The 22777-nt window shown below is 37.0% G+C and overlaps 1 protein-coding gene across 1 annotated transcript; it reads left to right on the top strand.

Annotated features, from left to right (window-relative positions):
* Nucleotides 1–20175: 20175 nt before the first annotated feature.
* Nucleotides 20176–22532, top strand: LOC102805028 (carbohydrate sulfotransferase 1-like). Its single transcript, XM_006812491.2, has one exon. The coding sequence runs from the start codon at nucleotides 20492–20494 to the stop codon at nucleotides 21629–21631; it is 1140 nt and encodes a 379-aa protein (XP_006812554.1). The 5' UTR covers nucleotides 20176–20491; the 3' UTR covers nucleotides 21632–22532.
* Nucleotides 22533–22777: the final 245 nt, after the last annotated feature.

Raw genomic sequence — 22777 nt, forward strand, 5'->3', positions numbered from 1 at the left:
TTGAGTGGATATTGATTGAGTGAAACGCAAAACATCTACTGTTTACATATGCAATCAATATGCAAATAAATGGATACGTATAACCGATTACTTTCTTTTCATTGTAAACAAATGTCTTGGCTCATTGATATTCAACAATGGTAATATAAATTGAACCAATCACCAAAGATTTCAACATTATAATGTAAATATGATTCTATATTTGGGTTCATTTTGAAAGATTATTAATGTAAATTCAGAATATTTCGTTATGATCGATTAAATTGAACTGAATACAAGGAATATTTTGCATTTTTGTTATACATTATATAAAGTGGTTTATTTTCGTGGTATAAGTCGGAAACACTCACAATATAGTCGCAGGAATTGGTATTGATTGTGTGGAACGCAAAACATTTACTGTTTACTATGCCAACACATGAATCCAAATCAATGGATACGTATAACTGATCGCATTTTTCTCTACATTTAATATAAAGTGTGAATACACCCATGAAAATTAGTTTTGTTTAGAATCAGGTAGCTCCATTTTTTTACCTTTCTAAATTGTTAGCTAAAATTTATAAATTGTTAAACATGATATATACATGTTGTTAGTAGTTAGTTATAATGTTCCAAACGTATCTTGTTATTTTTGTGTTATAGGTGGAAACACTCGAAAGTGTAGGTTCGCATATTTAAACCCACAGTTCTTCTGAGTATTGTAAATTCTCGGGCTATATTAGGTATGATTGTTGTGGGTGCAATAAATAATATATCATTGATGAATTCATTACCCAACGCACGACTATAGTAATTTTCAATGTACATATATATGTAAAACGCTTTGCAATTTCAGAGAAGAATTTGAATTATGCATCTACGTCAAAGTCCACTTATTTTTTACAATAATCAATAGTAATTTAGTAAACCAAGATCATTCTCATCAGAGCTATGAGCGGTCAAATATAATCATTTCAACATCACTGCTAATGCATGTCTTCACTGAAAATGCTTGCGGCACAATTCTATGATTACAAAAACTGGAAATATGCAAGCTTGAATAGGTTTTGTTTGGAGACCACACAGTCGGGAGTCGATGAATATAAATGACGTGGATCCACTGTCAAGATTAGTTTTTCCGATGTATTTCGCTGAACTTGGTGTTATGTAATTTTCCCCACAGGAAATTTGATTTTCACAGTCACAGTTAAAGTCACTGTTTGATATCAAGTAGTGCGTTGTCATGGGAGATGATAAATAACAATTCATCTGAATATGTACATTGACTATTATTTATTTTATTCCGTCATGTAATTTGGGGGTAATATACAGCTATCTTTAATTTAAAGCGTGGGAGTCGTCACCTGCTCATGCGTCAGATGGCCATAGCGTTTCATTGTTTACAAACAAGCGTCTACCCATGAGCCTTTGCGTTTTTAGCGTTTGTTGTTATCGTCGCCTGGGACTGAATTCCCGCGCGTGCGCGTGATGACCCTCCCGCTTTAATACATGTAATTATAATTTACCAGTCGTGTGAATTCTCCAACGTCTTGGGATCAGTTTTATGTTAATTATATCGAGCGTTAGTGCTTATAATTCGTTTACAAACTAAGATTTAATTTTATTAATTATTTAACTTGTTAAATAACCGATCACTGGTAGCATAGTGGTTGTCGCATCAGACTCATGATCGGTAGACCCTAGTTCAAATCCTACTTTAGGCTGAACATCAAATGGGTCGACCCCTACCCTGGGTGAGTGTGCCACAGACTCAATGGGAAGGCCAATTCCACTGGCCGAGATTCATTCACTTACAAATGCGACTTTAAGGTCCGCAGGTGCTTGTGTTCGACCGAGCCTGGTTGACGCCAGGATAGCGCATTAAAATTGCCATTTGACAGGGAGATGGCCACACAGCCCTGTCATGTAGTCCCAAACAGGAAATGACTTCTGTGGCAAAATGCACTATGTCAGTGTCAGCACTAGCACTTGCAGTTTGCACTTAAAAAAAGTCAGGAGTGACAACAGTGACATTCAATGTCCGGAACTGTCGCCTGGCACAAAAACAATTTAATAATTAACATTATTTAAAAAAAAATATTTAACTTGTTTGATTATTTTGTTGGTTACGTGTTTTGTATTATATATTTATTAAATCAGGTGAATATATAATTATTACATATGATGAACTTTTTTTATGACAGTGCATGAGGCGGCGAGACTAGATGTTCCAACACAAACCTTTGAGTGACACTGACTACATCGTGACGTCACATTGCTTGGGCTGATTTGATTTTTTTTTGTTCTAGGGAATAATCACGTGCATTTCATGAATCACAAAAATTACTTTTATTTTTGATAAACTACCAAATCCTGCTTTATAAATATATACATCATTATGCATCTTCATGTGTCGTCTTTGTTTACTATCGCCTAATTTTAAACGCATGGGTGAAAAGGACATATCATCCTTATTTGTCTATTTTCTTGGAATTGTCCCTTTTCCCCAACTCCCCATAAACTAGTCTATCCACTTGTTGTTGAAATTACACGACATCCTCGAATTATTGACCGTGTCTGTATTATCATTATATATCATGTGATGTGAAACACGAATCTTCGGTTCAACTCAAGTCCAGCGTGCAATTCAGATCTGATTTCAACAGTTATTGTGTTTTGCACTATACCTGTTAAGACCATCGCCTTCCATTACAATTTATCACCATACTTTTACGACATGGCTACATTGTATGCTGCTGTTAAAGAAATCTGGATAAAAAAGTATGGTCACCGAATTATTGTGGAAATAATGGCAATTCACATTAACCTTTACTTTCTATGGTAAAATGTTTACGTCATATCTCAAAATTTCGTTCGGTCACATGTGGTGAAAAAAGGATATGAAGTTATAAGAAATTATGTTGATTACATTTTTTTATGAAATGTTTAATGTTTAGCGATAATTGAAAAGAAAATGATTTTTTTTTTGAAGAAGAAAATGTTTTTTTTTAAACATAAATTCATACTGAGAATAACTTGTGTCGAAATCAACATTTATGTACCTCTCCACTTTTGAATTAAAATAAAAAAAAAGAGATAATTGTGTTTCTGTCATTTAAAAAGTAAGAACGCGTGCGAATGACAATAATATAACGCAGTTGTGCATTCTACGTCCTAACAACACATCGTCAATTATCTCATGAATACGTCATGTACCCATAGTATAATTAAATTTGTTATGACATGCGTCATACTATTGAATATAACTGTTTCTTCGTCTTCAATATATATGTCATCATCAAATAAAAAATGCATGATGTTTTCTATAATTTCGCCTATAAAATAATATTTATATTAATAATTGAAATCATTTTAAAAGATGATATCAAATTAGAGCACATTGAACACAAGATTTTCTAGAACACGATTCTGACAAATGTCAGTTTGTTATTCGTCATTATACAATAGTCTATAATTAAAGAGTGGCAGTCAGTTGTATCGCGTCGTGTTAAATAAGTTCAAGTTGTTTGTATATACATAAATCTAACTCCCACTACACAGGGACCACTGCCTAAACAATAAAATTAAAGCGCGGTGGGCGTCGAGCAGCGCGTGTTCGAATTTCATGTAAATAAACAATGTATTTTACACGCGTTGTATACGTCGCTATGAGTCCCATCTCGAACAGGACGCGGCACGGCGACTGCCGCCCTTTAACAATCGCGAACCACCTAGTTATCAGTAAATCTTTGGAAAAACATGTGTCTGTGCTGACACGCCTGACACGTTTCCAAAAACGGATTGTTTATTACTATTGGCAGATTTTTTTGACGCGGATGATCACGTGACATTACATATTCGCCGGGTATACAGGCAGCTCGATTTAACCTTGTCACGTGACCATCCACGTTGTCTGGTTATTATTGCGAAACGCGTGAAACGAATCTGACTAGGTAAATAATACCTAATTGGGTTATTCGCACACGTGTTATAAAAGCTCTGACGTACGCCAAACAACAAGTACAGTAAAGTACCTCTCACCGGGTTTCTGTTCTGTCATGGTATCCACATAAACCCTCGTTTTATATATTCTCATTTTTGGGGGGGGGGGGTGATCCTTGACGCCGGCATAACAGCCGCGAAAGGTGAAACAAATATTAAAACGTTACGCCGACGTTAGGGGCTTTAATATAGGGGAGTTGTAGTCCCTTTGACATTATCAAAATCCTCATCTTTCTAATTACAGTGCGCAACACAGCCTCTCACCCACTTAGTTCTTACTCGCTTGTCCCCTTACGTGTTTTCCACGGTCATAACAGACTCGGTGAGTATTTCTTGATTACTTAACTACGGTACAGTACTAATAATTTATTGTCTTCCGATTTTCATAGTCGGAGTGTCAGGAATGAACCATCTTTCACATTTGAGCTAAAATTGAGCAAATCCAAACAAACTGTAAATAATTAATACAAATGAACCATATTGTCTTTTATTCTTGCTTGTGACCATCATGAATAATCAAACCTCCGGCTACTCGCGACGAAGATTGCGAGCTACACACCTAAGAGGAGTTCGCAAAGGATTGAGAAGGTCAATGTTAGAAACAAGCGTGATAAAATACTAAAAGTCGTCACCTGCGCATGCGTCAGATGGGCATAGCGTATCATTGTTTACAAACAAGCGTCTACCCATGAGCCTTTGCATTTTTAGCGTGTGTTGTTATCGTCGCTTGGAACTCAATTCCCGCGCGTGCGCAGGTGACGACCCTCCCGCTTCAAACGTTGTTACTCTCGTCTACTGGTCGACATTCACACAGAATATGTGCTTTTATTATTAGATTAATATTATATTCTTTAATATTTGCGCCTTAGGTAAAATATACTGCAAGTCGTCTTTTTAATATCAAGTCAAAAACGCGCTGTGTGAAACTTTTTTAAAAAACAGAAACCAGCGTGTATACCAGCACATATTGTCGGATTTGAAAATGTATATTACCATGAATACGTTGATTGTGAAAATGTATTCTAACATGAGAGGTAGCGACTCACTAAACTGCAATATTCGGGTCCAAACACAACAAATCCAGGGCCTAATTCTGTCAACTTATTTCCAAGAAATTACAAAACGAACATATGCAAAATCAAATCATTACAGTCTCCCCCATGCGATATCTTTGCTTGTGCAAAATTCGAACTCGCTCTGTCGCGATGAAAACGACACTTTAGGTTTAAAATACGACACAACAATGCAGTTGTATTCACAACCAAATTCCCACGCGCACCTTATATTATTTATACCATATTTGGTCATGTAAATCAACATATATCTATTTGGTCTTTATGCTAATTGTAAACTGGCCATTGTATTCATGAGCAGAGTGTAATTCCGTCTACAGTGTTATAGCTACATGTATTACCTATTTTGTTATAATTACTACTGTAAACCAGACCTCGTATCTTGATCAAGGCGGTACAGTCTCTCTTCAAGGTGCAATATCTGAGGTTTACGAAGTCCTTTCTCAACTACTGAACTCACAACATCAACCACAACAGTAAGCGCATCTAACAACAGAGCAATTACGATTTCAATCGAGATTCTAAATTTAAACAGGAATTAAAAGGATCATTACAATGTAAAGAGGTATATCCGATAACCCATACTGTCACGTGGTGTTTCCATTGAAAATGCAATGCAATACAACCGATCTTTCAATTTTATTGTGTTTGTTTTCGTGATATAAACCCGAAACACTCGAAGATGTGGGTTTACAGATATAAACCCACTCGTATTTTTTGGTCGCGTTGATTAGAGGTGCGCGAGTGCAATTTACTCAACTGTAAATCCACACTTTCTCGTAGTGTTTTTAATACATGGTAATGACTGTTGTCTTAATCAACTTTAAATCTAATAAAAAACACAACGTCACAGATGAAAATAATATTCAATACAATTACATTATCTGAAACGATTTCTTGAAGTTACTATAGAAAATATCGTTATTCAACGCGTCTATGGGAATAAATAACAGGTTGCTCACAGTATAGTCACATGAGTGGATATTGATTGAGTGGAACGCAAAACATCTACTGTTTACATATGCAATCAATATGCAAATAAATGGATACGTATAACCGATTACTTCCTTTTCATTGTTTAAACAAATGTCTTGGCTCATTGATATTCAAGAATGGTAATAAGAATTTAACCATTCATCAAAGATTTAAACATATTGTAAATATGATTCTATATTTGGGTCCATTTTGAATGATTAATAATGTAAATTCAGAATATTCAGTATATAATTATCGAATTGGATTGATTAAATTAAACTGAAGACTTTTGAATTTTGTCTGCACATTATATACAGCAGTGTGGATACTTTCCTTGACACATTTGTTTAGAATCAAGTTGCTTAAATTGTTCAACTTTCTAAAATGTTACCTAAAAGTTATAAATTGTTAAAAATGATATATAGTTATCCACAATGTCCCCAAACGTATTATCGTATCGTGTTTTTATTGTGGTTTAAGTTCGAAACACTCGAATGTGTAGGTTTACATATAAACCCATAGAGTCTTGTAAATTGCACTCGAGTTATACCCACATGACACTAAATGATCTATGTGGAAACCACATTTAGTCCCGCCGCCATATACATTCCCATTGAGAAAAGAAGTCTAGTAGTTCATCATATGTAATAATATGAGTTTATTACGAGGATACCGCAAAGTGTTCACCGATGCGCATCGTTCCATATTTGAAATTCGCATTTCCTAATATGGTAGTGGGATGCACATACCCAGTGCGATACCGCAAAATTACGAAATTTGACAAAATTGGTTTAATAGATATATAATGTCAAATACGTAACCAACAAGATTATTAAAATGGTTAAATAAATAATAAAATTTAAATCTTAGTCTGCGAACAAAATTATAAGACACAGTCGATCGACATCATACTTCAGAGTACATATTGGATAATCATAACTGTTAAATTGAAAGTAGCTGCTTATTTTTCCCAAGCTTACAACTGGATTACACGGCGTAATAAAGTGAATAATAGCCAAAGTACTAATATTTGGGATACTATTATTGTTTTTTTTTTTTTTGTTTTTTTTTAATTAATCGTATATTAAAGTGTGATGTAATAAAGACAATGCACAGATTTTAATTAATCGTTTATTAAAGTGTGATGTAATAAATACATTGCACAGATTTTAATTAATCGTATATTAAAGTGTGATGTAATAAATACAATGCACAGATTTTAATTAATCGTATATTAAAGTGTGATGTAATAAATACATTGCACAGATTTTAATTAATCGTATATTAAAGTGTGATGTAATAAATACAATGCACAGATTTTAATTAATCGTATATTAAAGTGTGATGTAATAAATACATTGCACAGATTTTAATTAATCGTATATTGAAGTGTGATTAATAAATACAATGCACAGATTTTAATTAATCGTATATTGAAGTCTGATTAATAAATACAATGCACAGATTTTAATTAATCGTATATTAAAGTGTGATGTAATAAATACAATGCACAGATTACTATTATTGTTATGTAGACAACTGTGATGCTGAAATGATTCGTTTGGACGCTATCTTTTATCACACATAACTCCATCGTCCGTTTGCGAGATTTCGTATTCGCCCCCCCCCCCTGCACGAATATGTGGAAGCAGTAGGCTGTAAGACGTAAACGTTATAGCCAGCAAATTCAAGACGATCTTTGTTTGCCAAATTACTATTGATTATTTTAAAATTAACATATGTCTGCTGAGTAGGTATACGTAGATGCATAATTCAAATTCTCCTCTCAAATTGCAAAGCGTTGTGTACATATGTATGTAGAAATCTACTCTAGTTTAATGCGTTGACCGATGAGCCACCAATAATATCTTGTTCATTGAAATCGCAGTTATCATATTAAATAACCAATTAGGTCACATGACTACACCGTGACGTCACATTGCTTGGGCATCGGTTCAAGCTGTTTTATTTGTTTGTTTTTTAGGGAATAATCGAGCACGTTTTATGAATCACAAAAACTACCCTTATTTTTGATAAACTACCATATCCTGTTTTCTAAATATATATAACATATGCATATTCAATGTTATCTTTATGAAAAAAGTTATATCATATTTAAATGTTCACTCTGTCCAGGACATCCGCATAAACATATACTGATGTGGTCTAGTCAAATCATGGTATACTAGTATATTCACTTGTTGTTGAAAACCTCGACATCCTCGCATCACTAGTACTGACCGTGTCTGTATCACAATTATATATGAGATGTGAAACACGTATCTTCGATTCAACCCAAGTCCAGGGTGCATTTCAAATCTAATTTCAAAAGTTATTGTGTCTCGTTGGCTTCAATTAAAATTTATCACCATACTTTTACGATATGGCTTCGTTGTATGCTGCTGTCATTAAAAGCTAGATAATAAGTATGGTCATCGAACTACATTTCTGACAAAAATGTGTAAAACAGTCATGACGAAAATGACAAATCACATTTATTAATACTTCGGGTACATGTTTTCGTCATATATAAAAATTTCGTTTGGTCAAAAAAAGTAGACCACCGCCTACATAATATAATTAATAATCGCAAAACCTATAGTTATCAGAATGTGCTTGTCTACAAACGCCTGACATATTGTCGAAAATTGGTGGTTTTTACACGATTTTTGGACACGGATGTTCACGTGACATGACTTACCCCCCCCCCCCCCGGTATAATGACAGCCCGATGTACCGTTATCACGTGACCACCCAACTTGTAATCATTTACAAACTATATTGCGAAACGAGTGAAAGAAGCTGGCCAGGTGAATAATACGCCCACGTTTCCTGAAAGCTTTCAACTTAACGTTAAACAACGGGCAACGTAAAGTACCTGTTACCGTGGTCGTACTCTGTTATACTCTCCACGTAAACAATAATTGATTATTTTCATGCATAATTGATAATGTCGTGTATGTCCTTACGTGTGTCGTTAATATACTAGCGGTACATTTATCACGTGGAGGTGTTAAAACTTTTCGATGTTCGGTTGTTTGAGACTAAACCTCAATTGACCAATAGTAATAGTAATATTTACCAGTTATGTGAGTACACGTGTTAAAACATTATAAACGTGGGAATTTACCGACTTAAAACATCTGTAGACAGTCATGAGATGGATATACAGACTTGTCATATTCGTTCGTAAACACTCGGTACGGTACGACCAATCATACGACAACACGATGAATTGAAATAAAATATGGAAATTCTACATGGAAATTAATGACATATTTTAATTAAAAGTCACGTGTCCTCTTAACATCCTTATCTTATTTTGTGATCCTTTACGCCGGCGTAACTTATAGCCGCGTAAGGTAGAATCAGATGTTTAAAAGTTACGCCGACGTTAGGGGGCTTTAATGTGGCGGAGTTTTAGTTACTTTGAAATTATCAAAATCCTCATCTTTTTAATTACAGTGCGCAACTCAGCCTCTCACTCACCCAGTTCTTACTTGTGTGCCCCCTTTCGTGTTTCCACGGTTATAACAGACTCGGTGAGTATTTCTTGGTTACGTAACTATGGCACTATAATAATAATTCATTGTCTTCCGATTTTCATAGTCCGAGTTTCAGGAATTAATCTTCTTCCACGTTTGAGCTAAAATTGATCAAAACAACTGTAAATAATTAATTCAAATAATCCATATTCTATCTTTTTGCGTGTGTCCATTAATCAAAACTGCGCCTTCTCCCGACGAACGTTACAAGCGATGGGTCAAGTAAGAAGGTCAATGTTAGAAACACACATGATAAAATACTCAACTTATTATACGATGGAGATTGCATTGTTCATTTCATTGTAATTACATTTACCGTGTCCATTTAATAAATATGAATACATGAATAGTTATTCTAGGGTGAACACTATAAGCAGCGAAATTACTAAGCATATGTTAGTTAACAAGAACATGTCTGCTGATTAATGTATAAACGTGGAAACTTACCGTTTTAAAACATATGTACACAATGATAAGATAGATAAACGGACTGGTGATAACAGGTTCGTGAATGCTCGGCACAACTCGGCATAACTCGGCATGGTACTACAAGTCATGCGCCAGGTTGGTGAATACAATATGGGAATATTCATTTATTCCAGGCATTTCTTTGCAGGCAATTTGAAGAGAACTTTTAAACTACGTTGTGTAAATATAAAGAACTATTTTGGTAAAGGGAATTTCTCTAAAGGTTTTTCAAAAAAAAAAAAAAAGATCACGAATCACCGAAGTAAGCTTTGTTCAAACTAAATTATTATTTTGTGGAATCAGGATTAGTTATTCGCGGTTTGAGCAAATTTCACATTTTATATCAGTGGCTTTCCTTTTCAGGAAATTAGTCTACTGCGACTAAACGTGACTTCGTAATTCACACAAAAAATCTAATCACTTTGCACAAGAGCGCCATTGTGGACAATATAATCAATTACTTTGTAAGGCGTCTGCAACTGAAACTTTCGGCCAATCATATTTGTGTTGACTGACTTGGTATTATCAATGAATGGCGCAGCTCATTTCACCACCGAAATGTTTAATTTTCTGGTCTTGATCACATGAGAAACATTATTTGAATGTTCCCTGACTATATAGGTCGCCTGATTACTTAACTCTTTAACCATTTTCTGTTGACCCAGCATTTGTTGCAGTGTTGAAAATAAAATTACTTAATTCCCCCGGCACCCACTATAAATGTAGTAAACAGTATGTTGTGGAAATCTCTATATCTCTAAGGATGTTTGATAAACAAGAGGTTGGGAATCTGTGGTTACACGTCAAAATCCGGCAAATAAAAAGTAACGGCCATCAAGAAGAGCAATATTCAAATGCAATATTCAAATTAGCGATCCACCGTTCTGATTGGATGGGTTCAGAAGGACGTGGTCACGTGGAATATTACGTCACATTGAATTAAAAATGTCCCGCAGATGCACGTATCATCTGACCTGATGGCTGAAAAATTTGTTGAAGAAAAAAATTATATGGCACCGCACAAAACAGAACAAATTGTTTGATTTTGTCGTTATTATTCCATATGAAGTTATAGTTATATTGACCTCGTTGTGGGAACAGTTCGAAAACTGTTGATAGAAGGAGTTCATTTATCACCCTCTAGATGCCACTAGTGACGTCAGAGATTTAACCCATGGCAACAAATGGCTCCTTGGAGAAGTCACGCGATCGAACAGTCTGAATATTTATTTAACTACACAAACACTGTTGCACATAATGTTTGAGCAAAAATTTGTCTACAAATTCCGCTGGTCAACGCCTTGCGTATACAATATTAATAACTCAACTATTTCAGCGTCCGCCATCTTAATATCCCGAGCAACGCGATCACGAGCGCCGCCGTGATGATAATAGTTATTAATGACTAACAGTGACTAAAATCAAAGCTCTATTAAAAACACAAAAGTCATATTCATTTGATTTTTTTGAGACTTTCATATAACTTTACAGAATGCTCTGTCGGTCACGCGTAGTCTAGATCTGGAATCACGTAATCCCACGTGTCTCTCTTTTGGCCAATCACCGTGCATCATCTGTATGTGGCGTGCCAATACGTTGAAGCTAAAGGAGACCCTCGTCCCGACCCCAGACAATGACAATGTTAAAGCACACAATTGTTTCCATGGAAACATATGTTTATGAATAACAGAATATTATGTCTAATTCTAAAGATAGTTCTCTTTAAATCTGTCTATAAAATGTACCTAATGAGCGTCTTTCTAAAATTGCTTTCTAAAATTATACTTTCATATTTATCGGTGCTTTGAGAGGAAGATATATTTTATGATATGAATATGTAGGAATTGTGAGAAATACGTGAGAAACATTTAAAAAATCATTTGTATTCGTCCTTGATCTCAAATACTGCGACCCACTGTCACGCAGTTCAAACACATGGAGACTGAGAGGGGAATTTGACTTGTGTATCAATGAAGAAACGCAGACGACAAGTGACGTGAGTAATGAATAAACGCAGACGACAGCTGATTTAAACAGTGCACCCACCTGCACTGGTGAAATTGTCTGCTTCAACTGCAGTATTGTGAAATTACGTATTGGGATGTCACTGTCATGACGACCTTATTACTAGGAATTAAATTCGAACAAAATATTTGTTTTCACAAATTTCCAATTATTATCCAGAAATTGTTCGACGACAGTTACAATCATATAACGCAAGTTGATAATATTTCAGATCGAAAAGTACCATGTCTTTCATGGTATATATATATATCATCCTATGTTAACTCGTAAGTAAAAAACCCGACATCGACAAGATGCTAAAACTGACAAGATGGTTTTAACAATGAATGTTCTCATTAAGTTTAAGTGACCCCAACATGTTTACTAATATTGGCTACAAATGTATGTAATTCAGAGAAATGCTAGGCATTTTTGTTTTTTTGATAAAAATTGTACCTTCCGATAAATATGACATATGACATATGTCACATTTCATTGACTGAATATACTTAATTGTTAGTCGTCTAAGATCGCGTGTTTCCGGCGAAGTTACCAGCATGACCAGTATTTAAATTAGCCGATGAATATAGTGTGTTTCACTGCCCGAGATACTCGGTTGTTTTACTAGCATCGTAGCTAGGCATTGTGGGGGTGATTATGAAACACAATTATGTGTGTGGTTTTTGCATAAATCTGAATGGGTGATGAGATATAAGTCTCGCTCCGTATAGGTCTCACACCACAATTATAATATGTAATTCTCTCTATTTTGGAAAATGCGAGAACTGTTTTATTTAATATGATACTAGAATAAGCAATTGATGATGAGATTCAAATTTTAGCTAGCATTACAGTGGGTTTGAAATGACGGACTTTAGAGCTAGTCGTCAACAGGGTCAACTTTGTTGATCGACGTGGCCAATAGTTGTGTAATCGATTCGGCTTCACGTTTAAGTCTTTCAACATCGTGATAATGCTGTCTACTATTTGAATCAATAACTAGACATATCATCATTGTGTTTATTTTTTTATTTTTAAAACGCTGGGTACTTGACTCATTGGTTCTGGATGAAAAATAGTTTTCACCGTGACATTAGAATTTAATTGTATGTGACATATGCGACATATGAATCTATGTTAGTATTGATATAACACAGTCTAAGCGCATATGGAAATACAAATATGAAGAAAAGCTGACAGTAGATATACAAAGATATCTATGCAACGTCTAATCTTCACCAATATATTCACAAGTGTCAGTGGGCATTGTGATGTGACCTGTTTTAATAACATGTCTTCGCTGAGTACGGCTCTGATAACGATGAACTATTGCTGAGAAGATTGACGGTGTCTACCCGGGAAATACTCAATAACACTTCCATCGATTAGGGTTCTAAAGACATTCTTAATGGCATTTCGGCTAATACCTATTTGATACGACACTGTTTGAAGCGTTCAGTTCATGAAAATACTATGGGGTATCTGAGCAATTTCAATTAATGTTCGCAACGGAACATTCTTTTTTTATGAGTATGGGCGCCATGTACCGCGGGAATAACGCATAAACCATATGGCCTTGGCGAATTTGATTGCGGAATAAAAACGTTTTACGATCTCGGTTAACGTCACGTCAGCAGGTACAATGTTATATTATGCTAATCGTTGAAGTTAATGTTGTTTTGCAAAATTATACACTGTGTTCGAAAGTGGTTGCGGTTAGAGTAGAGTTTAAAGGACGGTAGTCGTCGCGCCACGCATGCGCGGGATCTCATATAAACAAAGATAGCGACTTTGACTGTTGCGCAAATCAACGAGCACAAAATGAGACGTTACCATGCTTTAATTAGGTATTTTTAGGTGATTGGACGGTATCGAAGGATTCACTGTCGGTAATTAGTGCAAGTCGTGCCCAGGTCAAACCTGATACTTGTGATTTCCATTAGAAGAGTGCTGCATTGGATTGTGGGAAAATCAATGTTTATCAACACAAATGTCGCACATACGCAGCGCGACGACCGCCGCCCTTTAATTTGTCACAATCGTTTACCTAATATTACGATAACCAGATTTTCTGGCACTGAATTTGTAATAGTATTTGTAGTTTGTTGACGATGGTGAGGTTGCTTATATATATATGAATAATTTGGTGGTCAATATTTTTTTCTGCAAGTGATAAAATATTGACTTTTGTTGAATTGAAAGATGAAAAGTTGAGAAACGATTTATGGCAAACAAAAAAATAACGTGTTTTGCTCGCGCATAAACTAATTTTTAAAATACGCGAATGCGCATGCTCAGTAGAATTATGGAGTCGTGCCATTAATTCAAATTGGCACGTAGCCCCTCAAGAGGGCGCAGTCGATAACTTCCCGTCTCAAGAGGTTTACCGGCCTCCCTTGCTAAAATACGTTACCATCGCATGCATTCTGAAATGCGGGTACGTGCTATTTTTGTTCAATGTGCGTGCGCATGATTTAAAAATAAACGCTTCAATGATTAAATAATCCGTTTGGATAGGACCGACTTTGCTTTAACAACACAGAATTAATTTGAGTATCTCCTGAGAATAATATTCGTATCGACAAAAATACTTGAGACGTAATGATTCACTGCAAGTCGAATACTGAACCATGTGCTTACGTCACTGTATAACACGAAGACAATACCAAGAAATTACTATCATGTAAGTGTATGGCTATCACGTAAAATACTTATAATTATATTTTGGCCAACGATAACCAGTTTAATCCGGTTCTAGTCTGCTAACATAACCAAATAATCCTGTGGAATCTGTTTTGGCAGAGGGATATTCATTTAAAAAATGACGTACCTCGAGACAATAACATTTTGCTTTTCGTGTGACAAATTTATTGGGAAGCTATTCATGTTGTTTTTCTCGAGAGAAATACAGCCGAGAAAAAATAACTTTGTCAAAGATTTTATAAGACGATGTGCGCCGATCTGGTAGATTCAATGTCAACCATATTCTGGGTCTCGCGAGAGTGGCGTAAATGATCACGTAAAAGAAAATCACCGTCGTCAGCGTTCTGCAAATATTATTTTGACGCTCATGCACATATTGAATACTCGATGAGTGGAGTCACAATTGTCGACCTCATACGGTGCATTTAACACCACCACATACTCCTGTGAGCTTCAGTTAGCGAGATACACTCCTTATTCGCGAAATTTGGATTCGTTCTCTTTGATCGGGGCTTTGATGCATGTAGGCATGGCAACGTTGGTTACCATAGTAATCTTTCCGATTACATAGTCAACAGCAGCTTGAGAAAGTCAGAAATGTCAACAACCATAGTGTGTTTACTCGATCAATTATTTTCGACCTAATAAAGGTTGTTTTCTCGGAGAGAAAAGAACTGAACCTCGTATCAGTCTCGTACTTTTATTTCTGCCCTAAGCCATCACAAAAAAAAAATTACTGAGAAGCGAAGGAAATTAAATCCGTTCTAATGACAGATTTTCTTTCGACTTCATTTACTCCGCGAGAGATCAAACATGGAGCGAAGCTGTGTGGTGGTTCGAGGCTGAACAAGAACGACACTGTGCCACACTGGAAAGTAACAGAGGCAGTGTGTCGATAAACTCAAGAACTCTGATGAAGATTGTTGACCTAGATAAAATAAACGACTGCTGAAACAATCGATTTCCCGACAACCATCAGTTTGCAATGTTAAATATCCAATTTGCGTTGTAAATAAAACGCACTTGTGGTTTAGGTGCAAACATGCTGCGAGAAATTCTTTTCCCAGTGAACGAGGGGAATACAGAAGTACATTAACGCCGGCAAATTAGCAAGCCTTGGCGGGAAATCAAATTCCAGGTACCAGTGCTCGGTGCATGCTAACGCACATTCCCATTGGGGAACTTGACGGTTCGCACTTCATGTTACTTCATAAATGAATCGATTCGATCACTTAGTCTTGTTCGTCTCTTCAAGGCTGCATTGCTGTGTCCGACAGCTCTGCTACGGTCACAAGTTCAGTCTCATCAATGGGACTATCTATATAAATGAATTTCATTATAAAATCTGAATTATTTGGTTCTATAATTTTTTTTTTGTCACTTATTTATCGTAGTAATTTGCCTAATACTAGTATGATCAAGTATAAAGGCGTGTCATGATCTCCGAATGTCATACATCCGGGTATTTTCTGTGTCCCCGGGAAATACAAGTACTCGAATGCGTGACCTTCACAGATAGAATGAAACTCAGGTGTGAGCTAAGACCGTGGTCTGATACATGTATGCAACGATAGATGAATAGAGAATAGTCAAAACAGTGCTTGTTTTGTTTGTCTTTGATGTTGTGTTTTCTTATTTTTCTTAGTTTATTTAAGTGTGTTTGTGCCGCGCGACGATTTGTCTTATTGCAGTAAGGACGAAAAAATATTTGTCGATAATTATATTGTTGTCGATGACCTAATTAGATTATGCGATTTGGACAAAAATATGTTTTTAATATTGTTGTAATATACTCTATACTGTGGACCAATTCGGCTATTATTTACCACAAACTAAAAATGCTCGCAAGACACACAACACACACATGATTAATTATTGTAATTTGTGAACCTCTAAGTCTGTGACTTTTATCATCTTTCACAAGTACTAGACTAAGTCAAGATTCGAAACCAATGAAAAATAAAAAAAAAAATAACAAGACATTACAGAAAACTACGACAATATACCTCATATAACCATGGTAACAGTTATAACTCTATAATGGGAGAGAATGGTGAACTGTCTCTGTAATATTAGCTACGATCATAAAATTATACGAGGGGAGAACGACAGTCATTTCCATTTTTTTTATATAATACATGTATATAGTTTGTACACTATATTTTCTTTGACAACTAATTTAAGCGTAGAATGTGTACTATTATGCAACTAAACGCCGAATCCCCGGGACGTCGAGGATGCGCGATTCGCGATTCAATGTTCGCCGTTGGAGATCATTTCCGGTTCCATTTAAGACAGCATTATTGACGGTGTATAGAATGCGGAATTGTGGGCCACTTCTGTGACGGAAAATGTGTGTTCGACAGAAACACTATATCTTGATAATTTGCTGACCTTGATAATTTGCTGACCTTGCGAATCTCGTGGAGTGTGTCTTTTATTTAGAATGTATTGAGAGCATGGGACACCTGCTTGGCATTTGTTTGATTTCGTGTAATTTCGCTTTAGAATGCATACGACGACTTTCTAGGTAGGCTGTAAAGAGTCGTTCCAGCAATAAAGTTATGTTCTGACTCGTGGAAAATAAACATTCCGTCCCCTTTTCTTATTCGAGTCACGACACTCATTGTGGTTCAGCCTCGGTGTGAATGCCGAAGCAAATATACATATCTGATGTGCTTATTATTTATACTCGAAGGATTTCTACGTCTAATTCTGCATGTGGTGCTTACAGACCTGACCTTCTGGATATCTATGCTGTGCTATCTGATCAGCATTTTAGTCTGTGTGCTAATAATTGTTCACCGATCGCAACTATTCTTAGTTACACTCATGATGATGCCCGGTACTATTTATAAAAATAGCCTTTGATACATTCCAGACCACAATCCCGTTCTTTTCTTTTTCTTTTTTATATAAATATTTATAAATTTCAATTCAAACTAAAACTTGATATTTCCATTGGGCGACGAAATAACATAGGAACTTCAAATCTGTTATTGATTGGCTTAGCTCACGCAATATCTGTTTTATAGGTGTTACTTCATTGCTCAACGCGTTCGTTGATTGGCTGGTTGGATTCAACTTCCATTGAAATATATGAACATTTATAAAAAAAAAGAGAGAGGGAGAGAGACAACGAGAAGACAAAATAATATTGACTTTATTTTCTCAAAGTAGTACACATACACCGGAAATAATTTCATTTCTTAATTCATTCATGGAAATATCATTGGCAAATTTAGATGGGGGCCGAATGCCCCCCCCCCCCTATTTTTAACAATCAGTGACAGAGCTTCGCGCCATCGGCGCTCGCGAACTTGGCCTTAGGCCAACTTATCGCCCCCCCTATTCCAGAATCCTAGATCCGCCCCTGAATATGTACTCATATACTGCATATACAGAAGTGAATATGTCGTTTGCGTGATTCAAATGACGTGTTTGTCCGAGTACTTCACCACATTCGCCATGTTGTTCCACCTATATCGTGAGTAGTGTTATATTCGTATATTCAATATTCGGTGGCGCAATTGAACCGAATACCACACCCAAGTTGCACTCTGGAATCATTCATGTTGCTTTATTGCAGTATTGAGACTACTAGTATTATGGGGCATACGCGATGGTGTAAGTATGCGCGAATCATAGCGAACCCACTGCCATGCTCGCCGAAACACTTTTCAAATGCACTAGCAAACAATGGGAAGCCGAAACAATTCATACTAAACGTTCAATTCCCAATGATATTCACGCGCTCAAATGTTGGTGATCGTTTTGACTTGCTCCGATGTCATTTGGTATTCTTAAGTCATTGTACGAGGATACCGGACATAGAGTCTGCAGCATGAGAGCTACACATATTTCTAAAAGCGGGAGGGACTTCACCTATGCCCGCGCGGGAATTGAGTCCCAGGCGATGATAACAAGCAACATACACTTAGAACGCAAATGCTCATGGGTAGACGCTTGTTTGTAAACAATGACACGCTATGGCCAACTGACGCATGCGTAGGTGACGACTCCCCCGCTTTAATATATGAGCCAAATGTTACATAGTAATATAAACTTGATTTAGAGTCTGGGGGTAATTTCATTAGGTACTACATCATGATAAATCAATGTTTTGTTTTAAAAGAGAATACTTTAACGACAGTGATATCAGGATCGTAAATTACCGCACCTTCTGGAACAGCCCCCCCCCCCCCACCACACCACCACGTCAGTTTTTGTCTATACAGACGACACGTGCGTTTTCGTTGTTACTATTACCTCCGAGCGTTGTAATCACGGGATATTTTTGATTAATTTGCATTGCCAATTCACAATATTTGTGTGTTAAATAGTGAATAGATATATTTTGGCGGAAAAAAGTTGTGTCTCCTCTAATTGGTGTCTAGCAGAGCAGTTTAATACAAAAGTTAGTATACTTGTTCAGTTACGTAAACACTCTTCGCAGCACGACATGATCATGCCCGTTACCGTAAGCTGCATTCTCGTGGACGTCACGACGTGACTAATTTGTATATAAATTATTATTATTATTATTGGTACGTCCTGGGCTTTCCAATTACGACGTGCTACTGTGTACAATTCATCAGCCAAACACGCTGTGATTCGTCGTAAACAAACATGACTGCCTACGAATAAGCTTAATAAGAATGTTGGAATATATGCACACATTTCCAGCCTATACATTCGACTAGAACTTATTTGCTCGTCAAATTTAAAGCTGGAGGGTCGTCACCTGAGCACACGCGGGAATTGAGTCCCAAGTGACGATAACAACACACGCTAAAAACGCAAATGTTGGTGACCGTTTTGACTTGCTCCGATGTAATTTGGTACGAGGATACCAGACATAGAGTCTGCAGGATGAGAGCTACACAGATTTCTAAAAGCGGGAGGGACTTCACCTATGCCCGCGCGGGAATTGAGTCCCAGGCGATGATAACAACATACACTTAGAACGCAAATGCTCATAGGTAGACGCTTGTTTGTAAACAATAACAAGCTATGACCATCTGACGCATGCGCAGGTGACGACTCCCCCGCTTTAATTTGATGAATTCTATGCTGGTCGACCAAATTATTCAGGCCATGCGATCACGTGATCGACCAGAGCAAACGATTCCTACACTTGTCATATCTAGATCAAATCAGGTCAAGTACTACATTAATGATTGTCAAATACAATTATGATATGTTGTCGTTTGTGTTTGATTGCAGTTCCCGCCCAGGCTGTGCTGTACTGACGGTTGAAGTGCGATGTTATCTGTATTCAAAGGTGTGTAATTGGCGAACTACGCATACGTGATCCAAATAGAGAATACACCGGAAAACCTGATTGCGTGTGAACTGAAAAGAAAACAGACGTTGACATCTAAAGGCTGCTTTGTGTTTGCGATATCAGTCGTAATGCGAGGTGACGTCACGCCGAGAATCTCCGCGATAAGGAAACTACTTAATTGACTGTAGTCAAATACGGCTGTTATTGTGACGAATATGTTGGCTATGCTGTAGCACGGTCACCAGTGAACATGGCTGTAAACTGGGCCAACTGGTAACGAGATTTGTTGATCGACATCACCCTTCATCGATGAGGGATAAAAATTATCCAAAGATAACGCAACCCGTGAAGTAAGTCGCGTGGGTGTAAATACCTACGTCACCGATTTACAAGGTTGTCGTCCGACCCACCGTGCGCGAAAGTGCATGTAATGGTTGGACACGACGGACAATATGAAGTTCCATTATCGATTAGTTTTCACTTCGGCCATCATCTTCTTGGCTCTGTTCTTCTTACTATCTTCTCACTCCTATAATCTCGTTGATAAACTGGTGCCGGAACACGCCTCATTCGCAAATAATTTGCGCCAGACCGGAGACACTGCTTCTGCATCTTTGAATTGCACGTGGAATACGACGTCGGGTAATTTGTTTGATATGTTGAAACAGCTAGATGATGGCAGTAGCGGGAATCCCAAGAAACAGGTACGGGTCCTCGTCCACGCACGGATGCGAACAGGGTCGTCTGTCACCGGTGGACTTTTTAACGACTACCCAGATTTTTTCTTCTTGTACGAGCCTGGTCATATGCTGGTTGAGCACAAAAAGATGGATCTTTATGGGGACAACTTTAAAGATTTAGAAAAGCTACGGCCGGATTTGATGAGTTTTTTAAACGACACCTACCACTGCAATTTCAGTGGAAAGGATTTTTATTTGAAAAGTCTAAAACGGCACCGGTTTATGCGAGAGAACAACCGAGCTTTGCGCGGAATGAAACTTCCGATTAAAGAAAATGATTTGATTAAAGTGTGCGAATCAAAAAGTCACATCGCGGTAAAGACAGTTCGTCTCAATAGCTTGATTCTCGCCGAGTCAGTGCTACGGGAAAACGAAGTCCGTGTTGTTCACGTGGTGAGGGACCCGAGGGGAATGATGCCGTCACGTCGACACATGCAGGGTATGAGGACTAGCTCTGGGGTCACGTTTGAACCGAAACTCGAACGCGTCGTCAAAGACTATTGCGATTGGCTGGAACACAACCACGTGACAGAAAACACCGGTCCTGATTGGCTCAGAAAACAGTACTTTTGTCTTAGGTACGAGGATTTAGTGGATCGACCTTTGACCTTTGTTCCCGAATTATTCAAATTCGCCGGGTTACCGTTAAATGATGCGACAATGTTGAGAATCAATTCCGAGGAATGGTGGAGCAATCACGGAGAGAGGTGGCGGGCTGACGTCACGATGAAAGAGGTACTACGAATTCAGGAAATATGCGGGGAGCATATTTTTTCGACGTTGGGATATAAAATGGTGTATAATGAAGAAGACTTAACAAATATGAATAAGAGTTTACTAATGCCCTTTTGATAAAACTTGGGATATGTTCCGTCACTGATGGAATAAGACTTCCGGAAATGTAATAAGCAACACCTCGGTTTAGTTTCTGTCTCGAAGTTAGATTTTATTTTGCAAAAATGGTTGACCGAAGGTGTGGGTTTAATTATGCAAGTCGTGGTAAAATGGTATATCACGTTATTTGTGTTTAAAAGTAGGTCCCTGGTATGAATAACACATGTACATTCCCATGGGTGAATTGTGTTATTAACTGAAACGCTCAAAATATTATTTTGCGCTACAGACATATAACAAATATTCTGACGTTTTATATTCAAAAGAGATACATTAGAAAAATAATTTACGTAAACGACGCCAGGAAAATGACTTTGTCTGCAGTGGCTGGTCCGTGAACTTAGTAGTAATTACGATCCTCAAAACGTTGTATGATTTACGCCGAACGCGGGTGCGAATTTGTGCCATCGCTCGATTTGACGTATGCTAGTTCCAGGACCCATTTCATTTAATTGAGATTGTAAGTAGAACATTTCAGATGTTGTATCAAACTTGAACTTGTTATTTGGTGCTTTAAAGGTATTTGCATGCTACATGATTACATTGAAAGCGGGGGAGTCGTCACCTGCGCATGCGTCAGATGGCCATAGCGTGTCATTGTTTACAAACAAGCGTATACTCATGAGCCTTTGCGTTTTTGACGTGTGTTGTTATCGTCACTTGGGACTCAATTCCCGCGCGTGCGCAGGTGATGACCCTCCCGTTTTAAATTTGACGAGCAAATAAGTTCTAGTCGAATGTATTGGCTGGAAATGTGTGCATATATTCAAACATTCTTGTGACGACCCTCCCGCTTTAAAATGAAGTTGATATAATGTAATAGCAATAAATACCGACGCAGTCGGGTTACCACACGATACTACGCAATTCATTCTATATAAACACTCTCCGAATATTGTCAGGTAATGTAAGTAAATTGAGTTACATTGAAAGGCGGAAAACTGTACCTAAACTATATAAAATATCTTTATATTTATAACAATTTATATTTATAAGAATCAACTTTCATTCAAATTCAAATATTTTATAATGAATACCTCGAGAGCATCACATAATCCATGGCCATAATTCACAAGCCTTCGGATGACATCATGACAGCAACTG

The sequence above is a fragment of the Saccoglossus kowalevskii genome, chromosome 18, assembly GCF_978046115.1.
Source record: "Saccoglossus kowalevskii chromosome 18, keSacKowa6.1, whole genome shotgun sequence".
Lineage (NCBI taxonomy): Eukaryota > Metazoa > Hemichordata > Enteropneusta > Harrimaniidae > Saccoglossus > Saccoglossus kowalevskii.